The sequence below is a fragment of the Populus euphratica genome, unplaced genomic scaffold (genome assembly GCF_000495115.2).
Source record: "Populus euphratica unplaced genomic scaffold, PopEup_1.0 scaffold372.1, whole genome shotgun sequence".
NCBI classification, from domain to species: Eukaryota; Viridiplantae; Streptophyta; class Magnoliopsida; order Malpighiales; family Salicaceae; genus Populus; species Populus euphratica.
In genome coordinates, this window is record NW_011500264.1 from 169,145 (window position 1) to 190,583 (window position 21,439).

Genomic DNA, 21,439 nt, shown 5'->3' on the forward strand with positions numbered 1-21,439 from the left:
TATTAATAAAAATTTAATTTATTTTTAATATTCATATAATATTAGATTGGTGAGTCTAATACTTGATTTATAAATCTAGTATAAAGATAAAGTTTATGGGATAAAAATAATTTGTTAGGAAAATTATAAAGTTATTATAATTATGAGATTTATATTTCATTGAAGTATTGTTTCTAAACCTAGTTGATGATCTTTTTAATATTGGATATTTATTAAAACCCTAGAGCCTGATATATATTATGTTTTTTTATGAAATAAAATAATTATTTTTATAAACTAAGATATAAGGGATATTTAGAATTAATATATAAATATTTGTTATAAAACATTTACATTAAATTGACCTATATGATAATTCTGTAGGGAGAGATAATTTATATCTATAAAAAAAGCTCATATAATGGTTATGTAAGTCATGCTTAGACTTGAGATCATCAAGTTATCTTGTATGAAAAATGTTATACTTTGATCCTATTATATATAATTTTAATCGACTAGTGAAGGAACAAACATTAAGTATAACATGAACTATATGAAAGTGCTTGAGTGATCAAGAGAGAATTCATTACTCTACATGAATTAGAAAAAATATTTCATCTATTTTCAAGTAATATTGACTTAAAGATCCTTAGCCAATGTGAAATAAAATTTGAAAAGAGTTTCAAATATTATTCAAACAATCAATGACTATTATGTAGATAACAAACATGATTTAATATGGCATTTATACTCCATGCATTAATGTTAAATTTGAATATTATTAATGAAAATATATTAATTACACTAAAAAAATAATAATTAAAATATTAAATTAAACCACTAATGATTTTTTTTTATTATTTGAGAATCATGACATATTGTTAGACAATGCATCTAATTTTCAAATATCAATTAATCAATTGTTAAATTGATAATAAATTAAATTATTTAATTTATTTAATTCTGTTTAATTAAAATTATAATTACTATTTGAGTCAACAAATAAGAAACCTAACAGGTTACACATATTAATAACTATTAATTATAAATTAAACTATGATGATTTAATTAAATATCACTTAATTAAAATATATTTTAGAAATTAAAAACTAGAGTATAATTAATACAAAAATTATATTTCTAAACCTACAAAAATCAGGTAAAAGCTTAATTAAGTTAATTTCTAAAATTATCCAAAATTAATATATAAATATTATTCAATAGACAAATTAATATTTCACCAATTTATAAAATTTTTCTATAAATAACAAGTTATTCCTTTTATTTTTTTAGTGCTTGTATTTTAGAAAACAAATTATAAAAGTCACAAAATAAAAAATGAGCATTCTAAGTATAACGATCTCTCTTAAATAGATATTTAAAAAATTTCTCATAGGTAGTACGTGTAAATTATTGTTATAGGTTAGATAATTAGACAACTTATGGTTTGTAACAACATAACTTTTAAAGAATTATTCAAAATTGAAGAAAATCAGATGATTAGGTAACAAATTTCTAAATAACTCTAAATTTGTCTAACAATATCCTAGAGACTCTCAAATAATTTTATTTATTTTGGTTCATGTAAATTATTGTTATAGATTAGATAATTAGACAACTTGTGGTTTGTAACAACATAATTTTTAAAGAATTATTCAAAGTCGAAAAAAATCAGATGTTTAGGTAATAAATTTCTAAATAACTCTAAATTTATCTAACAATATCGTAGAGACTCTCAAATAATTTTATTTATTTTTTCTGCTGCATGTATAATATTCCAGAACTCAACACCAAGGACTAAATAAAAATTCACTCAAAAGCATATTAAGGAACATAACCACACGAGAGAAGCACTTTATAGATCATCAGGAACTTTACAATATTAAGAAAAACAAGGCCAATCTGGTTTGCAATATATTGTTTAGTGAAGATAGAACCACTAGTTTCCTAGAGAAGCAAAAAGTAGTCAGCTGATGAGTGATTGGGTTCTTTGCTATGGCTTCCTCATTTTGGACCTGGCATATCTGCAGTGTTCCGGTGCAAAAATACATTATGATGATGAAATACTTGATGTTTAAAGAGCAAAACAAGATTGGAGAATAAGTACTCTATGTGCATGCCACCTCTGTCTGATGATGGTAAAGTGGTTTCTTGAAGATTCTCCATGACTTTAGTAGCTTGTTCAATTTCCTGCCAGAAAAGAAAAAACGAACATCAAAGGTTGAAGACTCATTTAGTCTTCCTAAATCGGGAGTTTTGCAGCTACTAATCTAGATGTTAATAAGATGATAGTTTGATAGGGGAACTTAAGTTTACAACATAAAGTAAGAACCATCTTTTGCTCATGATACGAAGGAAGAGATCCATATTGTGACAACGTTTCAATACAAAGAATCCTGCAGTGCTGAATGGGTATACTTCTCAAACCAAGATTATCAAGTGAGCAATCATTTTAAAGGTGAAAAACAATAATCCAGCTTGCTTGTTTTATTGTGACTGCAGCTGCGTGAGATATATTGCCAAGATCAAGCAAATCCCTTCACACCAACAGCTGTGTTGCATTTTCTCTGATGCTGCCTTTTAAACAACATTTATGACAGCGCCAGATGCCTGGAGGAGCATTGACGGCATCAACAGCAAAATGTGTAACTGAATTTAGTCTTATATAAGACTAAGTGACTAGAAGCACAAGCCATACTAAGGAGATGGCCTCTGATGCTGCCTCATAAACAATGGCCAACATCTAAGATGGTCCCATATGTCTGCAAGCACGAGCCATCTTAAGGAGATGGCCATGGATCAAGAAAATGTTTTCATTGATATCTCTGGACCCTGTTTTGTTTTGTTTTTTTTTTTTTTTTGGGAAAGGCCATAGGCCCAAAGCACAAGCAATTTCTTTGACTGGTAGCATTAATACCTCAAAATCAGCAAAGGCAACTGGCATTCCACCTTTTGCACGAATTTTGAGCACGTGAAATCCAGGATATCTGGAACCAAAAGAATTTAAGCCATCACATTTCCAAACTCATAATATAATAGAAAATCAAGACAACAGCAATAAGAACATAATTGGAGTACAGAAAAGATTACTAAAGAGTCTATTTTGATAAAGCAAACTGGAACTCACTGTGATAGAACTTGCTTCAGTTCATCTTCAGTGCAATTTGGACCTAGATTTGCAATAAACAAAGTGGAACAAGGACGGACACCACCTTCTGCAGTCCTCTCCCCTATCTCCTGAACCAACCATTTAATTCAAATGCATTTCCATGCCTATGGACTAATCACCGGAGAAAGGTTATGTAATCAACAGTTGGGATTCATCAAAGAGGAAAAGTCAATTCAAAATTCAGAGATATACGTGAAATGCCAGCAGAGTGAGTTTAGTTTCATGTCCATAACTTTCTCCACATTCTCGCTATCTCCTGAAAGTTTTACTTCTAAAATACTAGCTAAAAACCACAGCAATTTCGAGTGAGGGCATACAAACCAATAAGCACGACAAAAAGGGTGGAGAACCAGGGAACAATTCTGTCAAAAAACTACCTTTCAAGAAATTTGTTTTTCATTAATGCATTAACTGTCAGTTAAAGTCGTTCGCTGCTCATTTAACCCCCACCTCCTCCCAACAACCCCCAAAACAAGCAAACAAATAAAGCAGTGTTATCAGCACCCGAGCACATGAATCAGCACCTCTTACAAAGGACAAGGTGAAACATTGTTTACTTACATTGACTGCTACTGCAGCATTATCAGGATCACTTGTGGCCTCACTGCAAAGAAGCAGACAGAAGAAAAGTCAGAGATGCACCAAAAAAGTTAGGAAAACTTCAAGAATTATTTTGCACCAGTAATCTAGTCAGTAGGAATCTTGAAATAATAAACTTTAAATCGTGTAACAAGTATAACTTTTAATCACTTTTCTAACCTCTTTGCATTTTCTGAACCACCCTGGTAGGCAGTATTAACATTGTTCATTTCAGGATCTTCTTCGGGGTCGCTTTCAACTATACATGGGAAGATAATCAAACAGAGTCAAGGCAAAATCCCATGTATACAACTCTTTGAAATGAAAAATAGGAGAACAACAAATAAACATGCACAACTAGGCACGCATATCAGTAATTACCATCATCACTTGATGTTTCATGAGCATCGGATGGCTTTTTGGTTCGTTTATCAATGACAACATAGGCCCCACTACCTGCATAACAAAGAAGGTCAATTGCCTATCAAACACGTTTTGGAAACAGTAATTTCGATCAGTAAATGTTCAACCACGTACCTGGTTTACGTTTCCTCCTCGAGTTTGATCTGGCAAGTTCAATATGCAGAGTGGATCCACTTTGAGGATCAAATTTTACTCCCTAAACATGATCAACAATGAAAGATGGCATTACAAACATGCATGGATTCCCAAGAGATTCAAACACTATCATCACCATAACCATCTTTACATATTCACAATGCGCCCGTTTGTCATATATCCTTTTAGAACAAAACTTAAATATGACCATCCATTACGAATCAGAACTGAAAACCCAGATGCTTGTTTGTTTACAATAATTTAGTTTAACAGCCTAGCTATATACCATAAAGAATTCCCCTCTTCTCATTTGCCAACATCATCGAAACGCCGGTCAAGAAACAACTTATCAGCGGTGGAAAATATTGTATTTCGCAGAAAGAAAGAATAAATTCTGTAAAAAAAAAAACAGAGAAATAAAGGGCTCACATTCAAAGAATGCAAAGCTGCAATGGCTGATTGGTGATTGAAAAAGGTAGCAAAAGCAACAACCTGCAAAGTAAACAAACATATTCAAGCTTGTCCATCTTGAATTATTCATTTCTATTTGAGATTGGGTCCTCACCTGGTTGCCGCGACCGGTGTACTTGAGCTGGCAAGAGTCAAATCCAGGGCGACGCCGAAAGATGTTATGAATTTCACGTGCCTTCACGTCATCCGGTAGTCCCGACACGAACAGAGTGTTTATCCCGCTGTTCCACTCTCCTCCCGGCGCTGCTGCTGGTGCTGGCGGCAGCTGGTAATATGGATCGTAGGGCTGGTGATGACCATGTGACATTATTACTATTAAATCTTGATGGCTGACCCACAACTTGTGGCGGTAAAGACAACGGAGGAGGAGCACGGGAGAAGAGGAGTGGAGGTTTAGGGAGGGGATTGGAGAAGCGAAGTCTTGCAAATCGACCTATGCATCAATTCTCAATTGAGTCCCATTCTATTTTTTTTTATCAATTAAGTATATGACATATTAGAAATTATCAATTAAGCCCTCTCATCCAAATTCAAATCCTTCGATCCCTTCCCGTTCTTCATCTTTTAATAGCTCTTCAAAATTTTATCACAATGACTTAATAATTATTAATGTGTTTTTCATGGTTTTTTTTTTTTGAGAAAATTTCCCTTCAATAGTCACAAATAATTAATCCTAGTTCGGACAACATCTGATAATTGAGAATCGCGCCTCATGCTTTATCAAATTTTAATTTGATGTATTAAGACTTCATTGGACGCTTAATTGGTACTTTAATAATTTTAATTTTAGTTGAATGCTTGAAAAGCTTGTCTTTAAAAGCATTCAATCATCTATGAGACAAATTCCTATGAAGCCAGGCGTATGATCTGCCTAATTAGCTTCTATTGTATGCTAACAATATAGCATAAGTGGTAATTACAAGGTTTATCTCGGCTTTATGTAAATTTTTGTTATTGTTATTGTTATTATTTGATTAGATCTTGTTTTAATATAGGTCGGGTTAGGTATGTTTTCAGCTTGAAAAAAAATATTCATATTGTAGAAAATTATTTAATATTATTATTAAATATATATTAGTAGGTTAACTTTAAAACTTATTAATTTACCTCCTTACTTGACTTAAATTTAAAATTAAAATTTGTAGGAGTTACTCCAATATAATTCGGTTTATTTGACAAGTTCAAAGATAACTTAAATAACTGATAAAAAGCATAATTTGATTTTTTTGAAAATTCCAAAGCGACACCTTTCTTTAATATTAAAATGACAATATATTGGATTGAGTCATATTTCATGGCTTAACCCGCCAAACTAATGACCCAATCATGGAGTCCACTAGATTTAATAGTTTTGTTTTTTAAAATATTTTTTACTTAATTATACGATATTAAAAATAGATGTTAACAAAATTGAGCATAAATCAAATATTACAATATTTGTTTGAGACTGCAATAACATCATAAAAAATAAACTGAAATAAATTATAAAAACCAATTAAAAATCAACTAAATATTGAAAGATAATTGAAATAAAAAAACCTATAATTTTTTTTATACAAACTTAATATTGAAAGATGAAATCAGAAAAAAAATTTCATTCACCGCTCATCAATGAAGAAGGTGAATCATACCATAGTTTTTCTAGTTTGTAGTCCTAGTTTACAGGGTCACATTATATTGCAGGTCAGATCAATTTATTTTTTTAACATAACAAAAAAAATATCTAGGTTATAAAAAACTATTTGATATTATTATTAAACTGACCCATTGGTTCAACTCTGAAAGTTTCCAATTTGACTCATTTCATAGCTCGAGTTTAAAATTAAATCGTGTAGGAGTTAGGCCCGATGTGACCTAGTTGACTTGAATTGTTCAAAGACAACTTGGTTGATGGTAAAAATAAATAAATGATAATAAAATTAAAAAAAGGATGAAATTGATATGAAAAACCCCCTACTATCTTGATTTCTTGCCTAACTTAGGTTTAAAATTAAATAGCATAGAAGTTGCTCTAACATGATTCAATCGACATGATTAGTCCAAGTTGAGCACAAACCAAATGTTATAACATTTGTTTGAGAAAATAATAACCATGAAAGCAAACCCAAATAAATTATGAAGAGTAAATCAAAATCAACTAAATATTGAAGGAGTGAATTAAAAAAAAAACAATAATTTTTTTTAATACAAATTTAATGTGAAGGATAAAATTAAAAAAAAAAAGAGCAAAGGAAAAAAAAAAGGGACCTCTTTCATTTCTTATTAGTGACACAGATGAGTCATATCCTAGTTTTTTAAGTTTGTAGTACTAGTTTATAAGATCGCGGTATGCTGTGATTCAAATTAATTTCTTTTAAGGTAACAAAAAAAATATCATAAAGAATTATTTGACTTTGATATTAAGCCTAGCCTAGCCTAGCCTAGCCAATCTACTTTGAAGCATCTTAATCTAATTTTTTATTTAATTTGAGTTTAAAATTAAATTGTGTAATAATAGACTCGGTGTGATCCAGTCGACTTGACTTATTCAAAAGCAATATGGTTGATTAGTATAAAAAAAAAGAGAGAATGAAATTGGAAAAAAAAGAGAGATTAAATAGGAAAAAACAAAATAAGAAACTTCAAATTCAACTTTTTATTTAATCCAAGTTTAAAATTAAATCGTTTAAAAGTTGTTTTAACATGATTTAATAGACTGAGCAAATCTAAAAACAACTTAATCATTTGATCAAAAAATTCTGAAGATGAAAGTAAGGAAAAAAAAGTTATTAATCTGACTTTTTATCTAACATAGGTATAAAATTAAATTATATAAAAGTTATTTTAATATAATTTAGTAAACTTAATTTGTTTAAATATAAGTTGAATGTTGTTAAAAGAGTTTCAGGATGAAATTGCAAAAAGAACAAGGATGTGATTAAAAGAAAAAATAAGGAAAATAGAAAAAGAGGGGGATGAATTGAAAAAAAAATCGTAAGTTTTTTTTAGTATAGTAGGGTATTCTTATTCTTCTTCTTCCTTTTCTTATTATTATTATTATTATTATTATTACAAAAGGATCTTGCAAATAGCAGCCCATCAATGCTAGTTCGAGTCAACTTTGTGATTGGAACGGGATAAAGAAATTCATCAGATGTAAGAATATAAACTACAATGGCAGATAGTCTCCATTTGAAGATCAACTGTACCCGCATGAGTTTCACCCCAGCTTCAGCAACCTTGTAATTTACCTACCTCCTTTTCTTTTCTTTTTTTCTTTTTTTTGCAAGAGATGAACTGTTATTAAAAGGACACACCGGTCTCTCTCTCTCTCTCCAAACTTAGGGTTAACATTTATATAAATCATTAAATCCGGTCAATCCCTGTCATAAACTTTGAAGTTTAAAGTGTTTTCTTATTAATCTATTCAGCAATTTAATACCACCAATTACCCTTTTTTTATTTTTTCATGAAGAATGAAAAAAAGCACCATTCTTGGATTACATCGTAGAAGATAAATTATAAAATATTATAAAGTTTAATTTTTAATTATTATAATGTTAAGGAATAAAATTAATAAATTAATAAATAAATAAATGAAATTTAACATAAAAATAAATTCACAAGGCATGAGCTATTCCGTGGAAAATTTGCACGAAAATCAAGGAAAGAAAAGAAAAAAATAAAAAGAAAGAAAAAAGAAAATTTAACCTCCACATGTCTTCAACACAAGTACGCTTCGCACCACTAGAAAAATAACCATTGAGATGCATCAAACTTAAGAAAGGTGGCATTTGACAACCGGAGAAAATCACACACGTCAACAGCGTCCTTAGTACGTGCAATACACACGCAAAACCCTTTATCACCCTAATTCCTATAATTTTTTTACATTTTAAATTTGATTTCCTAAATTTTAATTATTTTAAATCAATAAAATTAAATTAATCTCTTAAATCTTAATTATTTTAAATTAATAAAATAAAATTTTATTTGGTAAAAACAAGCAATAACCAGGCCTCTTAAATTTTCCTCAATATCTAGAGATCCCCCTATATTTAAACATTTTAAAAAACGCTATTAAGTTTAATCTTAAATAAATTTAATGTTAAATAATAAATTTAAAACGGAAAACTATATGATAAAAAAATAGAGTTTATATTATCTTTCTCATGACCGCAATTCGATCCTTGATCATTTCATGTTCATATTAGGACCCATAGCTTTTATTATCATTTAGTTTTACCCACCAATCACGCATCATCAAAAGGGACATGGTCTTAATTATTGCCATGGACATGCTTGGTGGTGAGCTTACCATGTGGGTTTGCATCTTTCCCTTCACCCACCACTCAAAAGCCAGATGGAAGGATCAAGAATCCACCCCAACAATCTATGAATCTCACTGGTTCCAAAATAAATGACGGTAACTTCATTACAGACCACAACAAGGAGGAGAAAAAAATGACTAGGCAATCTGGAAGGAGCACCAAATCAACAAACATGACAAAATTGATCTTTTTATTTGTACAATTAAGATCAAGAAACTCAATTAAAAAGCACCCACCAATCAAGAAGATGGTCCGGCGCCGGCACCAGCACCAGCACCGGCAGCGGCAGCGGCAGCATGAGTAGAACTCATCAGCCCAGTAGCCTCTTCTTCCAAGAGCAAATCATCAGTCTTCCTTGTGACCCCATGAATCAAAACCACAACCACGCCAACCAAGAGTGAAACCAGAACATTCAAGGTCACATGTGTCAACAACAAGAAGAAGATGGTCAACACCCCCAACACGATCATCACCACACGATCATCAATAGTGCGGCCTAAAACCACAAGGGGCTCATCACGCAAGAAGTACAAGAATACCCACGCAACTCCCATCACAATAAATACTATGAGAGAGACAGGGTGCCACAACAAGCTCAAGAACAAGATTATTAGCACTACTATCGCGTAGTTCATAGTAAAGTAGGCGATGTTAGTTCTAACTCTTGCTAGCGCTTCTGATAGATTGCCAGGGAAGTTGAAAGACCTGAAGTTGAACATCACTTTCCATGGCCGACGTGTGCCCAGACCAGCTTTTATGCGCTCTTTGGCACGAGAAATGTATTCAAGTTTCGTGGAGGTTCCCGGTGAGGAAGAGGTCGGGATTGTGCCGTAATTTGCCATTGTTTCCGGCCAGATTCCGGTGGAGGCGGTCCTGGGGTCACGTTCTTCGGTTTTGCTTTTGTGAGGTTTGACCTCTCGGTGATCCTTTTGAAGAGAGATAATAAGGAGATGAGGGGATGACGTTGTTAAAAAGAGGAAGAGGGAAATGGAAGGGAGGAGAGGGCTAAATTATATTTATGGACAACTGGATTTATTCCATTGGATCTAGTACAGCTACAAAATTATTATTTGATTTATTATTTTTTTAAATGATAAAGGGATATTTTTTAAATGAGCTTGCAGGGTAACCGTTATTATTATTTTTTTCTTTAAAGTGGTAATCACAAGATTTTTTTTTAAAAAATATTTAAAAAATTAATTTTTTATTTTTATTTTAAATTAATATTTTTAATATGTATAAATAATTTTAATATGCTAATATAAAAAATAATTAAAAAATTAAAAAAATTATTTTAATGTATTTTTGAGTGGAAAATACTTTAAAAACAACCACTACTACACTTTGAAATACTTCTATTTTTATTTTTATATATTAGAGTAATTTAATAAAAAAATCCTTTGAAAAAAAATATTTTTTTTAACCATCTACCTTTTAAAAATATTTATTTATTTATTTAATATCAATATAATAAAATTATATTATACATGTCAATATATAGTTTACCACTGACTGTTAAATTTTAATTTAAAACAACCATGTTAATATAATATGCTTTATTCAATAATATAAAGAATTTTAAGGAAGAAGGCTTTTTATGCCCTTTTTATCTTGAGAATGTAATAAAAAAATGATTTTAAGATTTTTATCTTTTTATTTGTTTTTTTAATTAATATTGATAATGCTGCTGAAAATCTCATGAAATCTTTCAAAAATTAATGAGATTGTTGAAAACCCACAAATATTATGATATTTTCAAAGCTATTTCCTATGATACACTGCTACAAAATTGCCTTATATCAACATAATATTTTTCTATCAATACTTTCCAATGATTATAGCAATAAAATATTGTATTCTGAAATTCCTAATTATAATAATGACAAAATAATTTATGTTAATAAATATTGTTGGAATAAAATAATTAAAAAATAAAAAGATTTTTTTAAATGAATTTGTTATCAAAATGACATGTAATTAATAACCAATATAATTACTGGCAATATATTTGTCAATAAATCTAAAATGTTATAAATAGCAACCCCCCGTTCTTCCCTCCTTTCTTTGTTTTTTTTTTTTTCTCAACAAATTAAAACAACAACCTTTTTCTCCTATTTGAGCACAATTCTAATTCCTATCATTATAGATTTTAACCACTTGTATCAACATTATTTCTAGAAATGATGTTGATATACTTGTATCATTATAGATTTTTTCTAAATATTATTTACATCAAGTAAATAAACTTACTTATTTATGATTTAAGTTAATGTAATATTATTTTTTAGCATTTGTTGTGTAATTTGAGTATTTTACAATCTTTTCACAAAGAATTAAAGTTTGATTTTTATTTTAGGTCTTGTTTGTGATTTGAGAAAAATTGAGTTTGTTTGTAATTTGATGTAATTCATTTTGATTTTATAACTTAAGTATGTTATAATGAAATAAATGATGAGTTATTTAAAGGGTAACAATTATATTTTGACAATTTTATTGTTAAATTAAAAATTTTAGAGTAATTGATTTTTTTTATAGAATTGATAACAATTAAATAGAAATTTAGATTCAATATTCTTGAATTGAACAAATAATTGATAATTAGTTGCGTTATCAACTACTTGTCATAAATTGTATTTATTTAGTTGATATTATTATGCATCATTACATTTTTTGTACAAAAATAATAATTGGTTAATATATTACAAATTAATTTTTAATTACTACAATTAAGTTTTAAATTGATTATTACATTATTATTAAACGTCGTCATTATTAATTTATATAGGTTTTTGATTAGTACTTAAAAGTATATTTTTATTAAGGTTTTATATCATCATATTACACTTAAAGTATCATTAAATCCCTTAACTTAAGTATGTTTTATAATAACAAGTTTGATAATATAAGATATCTTTAATTTATAGTAAATGCTTATTTTGAATGCAAACATATCTTATAATTTAAAGGATTGATTGATGTATTTAACTATTGAAAGTGAAAAGACAAAGAAAGGGCTAAGCTTAAAGAAGAGATGCTGATTCAATTCAAACTAGAATATCATTCGGTTATTGGATCATAACTGGAGCTATAGAATATAGATTTAAGTCTGATTTATATGGATGGAAAGCTAAGACATAGGTCTAAAACTTTCATAAGAGTCCAAGATTCAAAAGGGTTGTTTTCAAGTTCAAATTGTAGCAATAAAATAGAAGTCGAAATCTGTCCTACAACTCAGACACTGTTCAGTATTCAACCCATATATTAAGTTTTAGAAACCCAAATGAGCTCATTCTTATTTTGTTGGAAAGATAAGACAAATGCCCAAAACTTTCATAAGATTATCTATTTAAATGTTGACGTTAGCAATGATGTTTTGTTCAGATAAAAAGATAATGGTTGTCACCAAGTCAAGAGGTGGCCACGCACTCAATAATTAGTCATCAAATCAATAATTATGAATTTTAGCTTATGAAAAAAGACATTTACCAAACATTGACGTTTTGGTTTTTAAATTAACATCATATTGCTTTTTTTCTTTATATTTTTGTAATGATTAAGTTTTACGTTCATTAATCTCTTGTTGATGTTTTTTTTTTTTTATCATAACTATGTTCTTATATAGTTTATTTTTTTCTCTTCTTTATAATGTTTAACTAAGTTTATTATGTAAATGTGAAAAGGTTTCACTAATATTGTTAGAATATTTATAATATAAACTTAACATGAACTTCAATGTTTATATCCAAGAAAGTTTGTTATTAACATGTTTTATCTTTATATCTTACTAATTCTTAATACCTTACTTGTTAAATGATTAATCTAGATTTGTGTTGTATAGCCCTTGGTACAACAAATACGTGGTACTTTCATAGCATACTGTATAGTATAACCGACACTTGTAATATGAAAGGAACTTCATTTGTTGTTAACATAAGTTAACATCTTGAATTCCTAACAATAGTTAAAAGTATGATGTTAGTAAAATAAGATAATTAATATGATCATATTAAAAATTTATAATGAACTATTAAGGATAAATCATTCGATTTGAATCTCCTTCAGGTGTGGTTTCTAGTTGGTTAGTAAAAAAAGTTTATATTATACATATTTCTAATAATATTAATGGATCCTTTAACATTGACAATTGCTTTTATCTTTGATTAACACTCACATCAATATCACATCTCAAAAGTTCTCTTCAACTCCTTTTCATTTGTTATTTATAATTTTATATAGTTAACCTCTATGTGGTTTGAATCTTATCTTGTTGAGTTACTTATTACTTCGACAGCCCTGCACTTGGAATAAGACGTCAATCTTTTGATCGTGTCAGTTTTCTAAATAATGGATGATCGTTTATGGATGCATATAGATTCACCTTTATAGGTAAGAATAATGTAGAGAGGTTGAGGGTTTTATTAATTTTACACTTTTAAATTCAAAGAATATTAGTGAAGGGGAAATTAGATGTCCATATGTGAAGTGAAAAAACAAAAAGTTTCTCCAACCAGATGTTTTGACAGTGCATCTCTTAAAAAAAGTATTCGTTGAGAAATATTTGTTTTTGTTTGCACATGGAGAACCCATGTTCCTTATGAGACTATGTTAGAAAGGATTGTTGGCTCAACATCTAATTCTAGCAACATATATAAAGTCGTCTATGATAATAGTAATCATTATATGAGAATGACGATGTATGTAATAAGAATAAATTATGGTTATTTAGTGAAGGTTCACATGTAAACGAAGAACCAAATATAGATGCAACTAGGTTTTTTGATTTTTTAAAATATTCTAATGAACCACTATGAGATGTGTGCACAAATCACAATAAATTATCGATCATTGTATGATTGTTTATCATTAAGTTAGATTATGGTACGAGTGAAGTTAGTTATGATAACATAATCAAATAGGCAAAAACTATTTTACCTGAAGAGAATAAGTTAAAAGAGAACTTAATGTTGCAAAATCCATAATGAAAATCCCTAGAACCAAGATACTAAAAAATTGATATATGCCCAAATCTTTACATGTTGTACTACAATGAAGATATAAATTTAACTTGTACAAAACCTGTAGGCATGCTTGGTATAAAACTAATATGGGTAGGGGAAGGACACTTAGGGAATATAAAAAACCGAGATACTTTCCAATCACTTTTAGGCTATAAAAAGTTATTTATATCTTCAAAGACATTCAGGTACATGACATAACATTATTCTTATGATGCATGAGATGTAGCAATAATACATTCTTTTGATGGTGAGTCTTACAAGTAGTTTAGTAAGATACATTCTTAATTTTTAATGAAATCATACAATGTGTGTTCTAGTTTGTGTATAGATAGGTTAAATCCATTTAAGTTCTTTCCTACACCTTATTCTTGTTGATTAGTCATACTAATAATTTACAACTTTCTCTGAGAGATGTGTATGAGGGTAGAATTTATATTTTACCTATAGTAATACCTGGTCCTTACAATCTAGGTAGAGATATAAATGTCTATCTTTAACCATTGATTGATGAGTTAAAACAATTGTCATCTAGAACTTTGACGTATAATGTTTTAAGAAAACAAAACTTTTAAATGAAGACAACTTTGATATAGACTATAAATAATTTTCCTGTATATGAGATGGTTTATGGATGAAGCACGCATAAAAAATTAGTATGTCCATATTATATGAAAAACAATAAGGCCTTCACCTTAATGAATGGTGATAAAACTTTTTTTTTTTATTGCCATCGAAAGTTTTTTCCAAGTCATCATCAATACAGGAAAAACAAAAATGACTTTTTGAAAGGAAAAACTGAAAGGGAAGTTACATCGTCAATATTGTCCGGTGAATAATTATATGATATAGTATTGTAGTATGAGGATATTGTATTTGGTTTTCTATCCAATAAATAAAAGTTTCTTGGTTTTGGTGTAACTTATAATTTGATAAAACAAAGTATTTTTTAAGAGCTTTCTTAATGGAAGACTAATGTCCATGTTATGTATATCGAGAAAAATATGTTTGAAAATATTTTTAATATGATTATAGATATCAAAGGAAAAACAAAGAACAACATAAAAGCATGAATATAGCTTTTTAAAGATTAACATCACCTTTTTCTCCAATTCTAGATAAATTTTAAGATCAATACCTTTCTCGAATCATCACCTAAATCAAACAAAAAAGGATAAAAAGATATTAACACCATACTCACCTAAAAGATTTACTTTACATGCATTATTATTGATTTGTTCAAGAACTTGGAATATACCATCTCCTTTAGACTAAAACTTACACTTTCTATGGGTTAGAAATATTTTCTTTCTTATATGCACTTAAACCCAATCACCACTAGAAACACTATTTATAGACAATACATCCTTATAATTCTGTAACAAAGAAACAACAAAACTATTTTACATAGGATTGCTAGTATAAAGAACATTTTTAACAACACTATTCTTTCTTATCTCTTTAATTTTTCTCTCCACTCTCGGTCAACTCTTTAATTTTTTTTCTTGAATGAATCTAACTTTTCTCTCATCTCATGGCTCATTATGAAGTTTGTATTTTCACTCCTTTAAGCCTTGCTTTTCTTTTTTTTTTTTTAAATTTCAATTAGTCTTTGTAAACCTGTTTCGGCGACACTAATACATGTGTGATGAATTTTTCATCTTTTACCAAAGAACACTTATTTATAAAGCTATCATGTACTACTTTCCTATCAAACTGTCATGAACTTCCCAATAATAAATGACCCTTATACATATAAACCATATTACACAAAACTTCATCACTATATTTTTCAATAAAAGATAAAATCAAAACCTGTTTATTAAGTTTAAATTAACCAAATTCATTAAACCATTAAAATTTATAAGATTTTTTAATGCTTTGTAGTATTAAGATATAACTTTCTAATAAATATATTACTTGCAATATTAGCATAACTTTGACCATTTATAATTATATTATACATCTTATTTCTGATATGATATCTCTCGTGGAAGATATTTTTTCTTTGGTGTTCTAAATAGATTTTTGTGCATATAGGAACATAACAAAATAGTGTTTGATATTATAATAGCAATTATTTTTTTTTTATTTTTTTTAATATTAATACATGTAAATAATTTAAAATACTAAAAATGTAAATTTATATAAAAAAGTTTAAATTAAAAAAAAAACACCGAAAAATCAAGGTACTACCTTGGCCAGCCGGCTCGGGCATGTGGCATGTTTCAACTTTCAAATCTCTAAACCTGAGCTTACTTTCCCTTTTACGTCACTAAAGTCGATTCTCTTCATAATGTGTCCTTGATTCGTCGTGGCATGAGGCTGTTGGAAGCTAACACAACCATCCAATTAACTGTTGCCATGCCATCGATTTTAGGAGGGTAGAATGTAGGAAATAGATGCTGATAAAGTGAGATCAAATAATTTTCATGGCAATGGCAATGTAATGTTAAAGCTTTTTGTGTGTTGGATGGCAGCAACGACAGCTTTTTGTGTGTTGGATGGTAGCAATGATGGGAGTGCAAAGGGAAATTCTATTGTTCTGAAGTAATTGTATTGAATGGTTATACTTTTGTGGCACAATATGCAACACATGTTCTTTGAATGAGTGGACTTATTATTTAACGAAAGAACCCAAAATTGTATATTAAGGTCTCTCTCAAAATTCTTTCTTTCAAAAATATATTTTTTATTTTTATTTATATATTATCAAGTCTCTTAAAAAAGATTATGATATTTGCATAAATAATAATAAAAAGTACATGGCATAATTTAGCATATTTAAAAAACTCAAAATTTAAGGAAAATAGTTTTGTTGATATTTTTACATGTATTTTTAGATTTAATAACTATTTTTTGAAATCTATGAGAATTTGGTCTTCATTTTAAATATAATTTTTTTTTATTTTGTTTATTTTATTATATGAGATTATGCACTTACATGTAGGATCTATTCCTTATATTAAATAAAAAAAGTGTCTTGTATTTTGATGTTTTGACTTTGGAATAATTATGCTTGACTGCTAAAGTTATGGTTCACTCTATTGGGGTGGACTAGTTTTAGATATTAGATAGACCAATGGTTAGAAACATAACAATACTTTAGTTTATTTCAAACAAATAAACAATGCATCTTATTTTAGATATAGTGTACTAGAGATGAAATGTCATCCCTATAAACAATCAGTTCCTTTATCTAAACTATGAGATTAATTAGGGTTTTTATTGATCAAAATACTAGGTGATAACTCTATATTATTTTTACTGATAAAAAACAAGAATTTCTTATTCTTTCCACCCATATCTTGAAAATCCTGGTCAGAGAGGACATTCACTATGATGTTGCACACGTGTGATAGAATAATGATTGCATTTGGGACTTGTGGACTAAGCTTCTTTTTTTTTTGTCTAATTAATGTGTTTTATAGTGACTCCATTTTATGCTTCAAATTATTTATTGATTATTGGTATATATATTTTTATTATCAGCATGTATTATTTTTATGCTTTACTTTTTTATATTGCACATCCATTGGTATATTGACTATATATTAATGCTTCAAGCATCACTTGCCTAAATCTTTTTTGAGAGCTCACGTAAGCTTCTAGGTTAGCTAAGGGGATTAATGGTCTGTTCTATAACTATTGGTCAAGATTTAGATGCATGAAACTCCTAATTTATATTTAAGTGTTTACTTAATAATGGTGGGCACACTTGCCTTAACCATTTCTCACAACATCCCCATATTATGTTTACGAAGATCATTATTAGGAAGATCTGAGACCTTTTTAAGATCAGATAGAAAACCTATCCTTGTTCACTTAAAGATTAGAACTTATCCTTAAATTGTATATGCCATCTATAAATTGCATTAGGGAAAGCTTGATATGTAGCATTCTAAATTTCAGGACTTTTAGGTAGAAAATAGTAATCATATAGACTCTACAAAAATCTAGATTATTACAAATTGACTAAGATAAATATGAATTCCCTCCTTAATTTAATAGAACACCAAGTCATGAACATTGCCACCTTTTGAAGGGCGAACCTATATTTAATTTTTCTTCTTTTTTTCCCTGCATGCACATCATATTTATTAGCTTTTCAATAATACTTGTCTTTCATTTATAGAAAAAACATTGGCCTACCCCTAAATGCCAACTCCTACAAAGATCTACAATAAGCAAATAAAAGAGTTCAGCCTGAACAAAAGCAAGATAACTTCCTCAGAAAGGAGATGGTTCAGTTATCCGATATGATAAGACAAACCATTTGCTTCGAAAGGAAGCCCCTACACATGGAAGCTAATATTGAGAAGCTCATTATGAATATACCTCCTTGTCCTTCTTCATCCCCTCATCAAAAAGATTATTTCTAATACTTACCTGGTTAATCAAAGTTTGCAAATTATTGCTTTCAATGCCTCAAGTTCTTCAAAGATTCATATTATCTTGCCTCATAATTCATTAAGATTTACTGCAAACTAGATACATCAAACATCTTCACTTTTATCTAAAGCCATTCAACTAAAAATCACAAGAATTTTAGAATATCAAAGTTTGTAAGCTAAAAAGCAAGAGATGAGTTGATTTTGTGAAAGATAATGTCATTTACCACATTTTCATCAATCATCTTTAGCATAACAAGTGGTTGGTAAATGCCAACGAGACATAGATATTGATAAGGAAGCTTATCTAAGAAAGGTGTTGTATTGCCAATCATTTTATTATGGAACTTTGATATTCTATATTTTTGTTTTGGGATTGCTTTTCATCTTTTTAGTGAAACAAGCCTTTTCTATCTCTTTGTTGTTTTGAAATCAAAATATGTATTTTTTTAAAGTATGAACTTGACATTATATTGTTTCTCCTATTGGATAAATAAAGTGACACAACTTATCGAACCCCAATATGTGCCATATGACACGACTAAAAGATTGATGTCTTCTCCTAAGTGCAGGAGTGTCAAAGTAATAAATAACCCAGCAAGACCGGGGTCAAACCACAGGGAGGTTAATTGTATAAATTATATATAACAATAATACAACAACAGTAATAATAATAATAATAATAATAGTAGTAGCAGCAGCAGCAGCAGTAGTACTAATAATAATAATAATAATAATAATAGAGGAAGAAGAAAAACAAGAAGAAAAAGTTGATAAGAATTTTGAGATGAAAGATTAATGTAAGAATTAAACAATGATAACAACAAATGTCATGGTTAGAGGATCCACTAATGGTATGTCAAACAAGTATAGTATAAACTCTTATTATTCAATTGGAAACCACACAGAAAAGAGGTACCAATCATATTATAAATTGTTAATATGATTACATTATTTATCTTATTCAATTAATGCTAATACTTGTAAACCTCGTTATGCATTCATGATTACAACTTATGTTAACAACAAATCAAGTTTCTTTCATAGCTCAGGTGTTGATTATACCATACAATATGGGCTATGAAAGTGTCAAGTATTTGTTGTACCAAGTGTTATAAAATATAAATCTAAATTAGTCATTTAACAACTGAAGTATTAAAGAGTGAACAAGATAACAAATACAAAATATGTTTGTATCAAACATTAAAGTCCATGTTAAGTTTACACTATACTTATTCTTACACCATTAATATAACCTTTTCACCTTGACATAATAAACTTAAATAAACATAATAAAATAAAGAAAAATAAATAAACAAAATAAAAATATAAATAAGATAAAAGTTAACTAAGTAAAGGAAAGAAATTGAAAGGCATAAACAAGATATTAATGAAAATAAAACTTAAGCATTACAAAAATACAAAGAGAGGAAGCAAGAGAATGATCTTGATCTGGAGACCAAGATGCCTAAATGCATGGTAAATACCTCCTTTTATAGAAAAAAATTGGAAACTATTGGTTTGATGATTAATTGATGAGTGAGTGACTAATTCTTGACTTGGTGACAATCCTTATCTTCTTTTGTTTGCCCAAAATGTCATTGATAACGTCAGAATTAGAACCACTTGAAAACATAAAAGTTGTAGGAAATTATCTCAGCTTTCCAAGAAAAAAAAATGGAGGGACTTTTAGAACTCCAAATATGGGCCAAACACTGAACAATATTCGGGCTGTAGGACAGATTCAGATTTCTTCATTGTTGCTATAATTTAGACTTGAAAATGACCTTATTAAATCTTGAGCTCCCTATGAAAGTTGTAGGCCTATGTCTTACATTTCCATCCATAAAAAGTAGACCTAAATCCAATATCTACAACTCTAGATATGACCCAATTACCGAACAGTATTCCGGTTTGGACTGCATCGACATCTCTTTTCTAAGTTTGACCATCTCTTTGTCTTTTCAATTTCAGTTCTTAAACTCATTAATCAATCTTTTCATTTATGTGATAGGCTTCCATTTAAAATGAACATTTACTATAAATTAAAGGAATCTTATATTATTAGATATATTAGTATAAAACATGCTTTATTTAAGGAGTTATTGATACTTCAAGTACAAAATGATGATATAAAAACATGATAAAAAATATAGTTTTAAGTACTAATTATATCCCCCAACCAGCTTATTACTAGTTTTTAATAATCAAATAAATCAATCCTTTGAATTATGAAACATGTTTACATTTGAAATGAGCATTTACCATAAATTAAAGATATCTTATATTATCAGACTTATTATTATAAAATATGCTTAAGTTAGGAATTTAATGATACTTTAAGTGTAATATGATGATATAAAACCTTGATAAAAATACACTTTTAAGTACCAATCATCTATCTTACCCATAAAAGCAACAACACATATCATTGGCGACTATAATGCATCACAAGCTTTTTTAAATAATGCCACAAGTAATCCTATAATGCTCATTTCTCCTCAAAACTAAATTAAATTAATGACCACACAACTCGATGCCTCTAACCATTTCCTCTTCCATTTATGGTAGTAGCAACGGTAACCACCTATGAAGAAGAAGAGAAGATCGGTAGAGGGAGATAAAAGTATATTTGTAAATAAAAAGAGAGAGAGAATTGCAAGTTTGTTGTGTGTTTTTCCTATGTTTGCATGTATTTTTTAGGCTCATCATCGACACAAGTAGGAAGAGTCTAGATCCACTTGTTTTTTAACCTTCACTAGCGACGAAATGAACCCACACGCTTCTAATAGCGGTGGTAAGTGGATACATATGCTGCCACTGATTCTTTATTTCTCAAAGTCTTCAACATTGTTTTCTTGGTTATAACAACCTCTACAGTTAACTCCTAGTCCTTAGAAGGTCAATCTATAACCTTATGTAATTTTTATTAATAAATTGCTACATGTATATATATATATATATATA

At 28.9% G+C, this 21,439-nt stretch overlaps 2 protein-coding genes across 4 annotated transcripts; both read right to left on the bottom strand.

Annotated features, from left to right (window-relative positions):
* Positions 1-1,749: 1,749 nt before the first annotated feature.
* Positions 1,750-5,207, bottom strand: LOC105112891 (RNA-binding (RRM/RBD/RNP motifs) family protein). Of its 3 annotated transcripts, none has more exons than XM_011008786.1 (10): positions 4,851-5,207; positions 4,715-4,777; positions 4,265-4,346; positions 4,109-4,183; positions 3,908-3,986; positions 3,710-3,752; positions 3,107-3,216; positions 2,897-2,966; positions 2,103-2,169; positions 1,750-2,003 (listed from the first exon to the last, which is right to left on the bottom strand). In XM_011008786.1, exons 1-10 carry the CDS (start codon positions 5,061-5,063, stop codon positions 1,984-1,986), a joined length of 822 nt encoding a protein of 273 aa, XP_011007088.1. In that variant the 5' UTR covers positions 5,064-5,207; the 3' UTR covers positions 1,750-1,983. The 3 variants fall into 3 exon arrangements, with proteins under 3 accessions (XP_011007088.1, XP_011007087.1, XP_011007086.1); XM_011008785.1 differs by having other exon boundaries at positions 1,771-2,003; positions 2,087-2,169; positions 3,107-3,213; XM_011008784.1 differs by having other exon boundaries at positions 1,771-2,003; positions 2,087-2,169; positions 4,851-5,206.
* A 3,908-nt stretch (positions 5,208-9,115) lies between these two features.
* Positions 9,116-10,065, bottom strand: LOC105112892 (PRA1 family protein F3-like). The gene has a single exon (XM_011008788.1). The coding sequence runs from the start codon at positions 9,906-9,908 to the stop codon at positions 9,306-9,308; it is 603 nt and encodes a 200-aa protein (XP_011007090.1). The 5' UTR covers positions 9,909-10,065; the 3' UTR covers positions 9,116-9,305.
* Between the last annotated feature and the right edge of the window lie 11,374 nt (positions 10,066-21,439).

Coding starts and splice junctions, on each gene's coding strand:
- LOC105112891 (XM_011008784.1), bottom strand. CDS start 5,063: ATGTCACATGGTCATCACCAGCCCTACGATCCATATTACCAGCTGCCG. Junction 3,217..3,709: donor ATGCTGCAGTAGCAGTCAAT/GTAAGTAAACAA, acceptor TGGTTGGTTCAG/GAGATAGGGGAGAGGACTGC. Junction 2,170..2,896: donor TTGCCTTTGCTGATTTTGAG/GTATTAATGCTA, acceptor CTTTTCTGGCAG/GAAATTGAACAAGCTACTAA.
- LOC105112892 (XM_011008788.1), bottom strand. CDS start 9,908: ATGGCAAATTACGGCACAATCCCGACCTCTTCCTCACCGGGAACCTCC.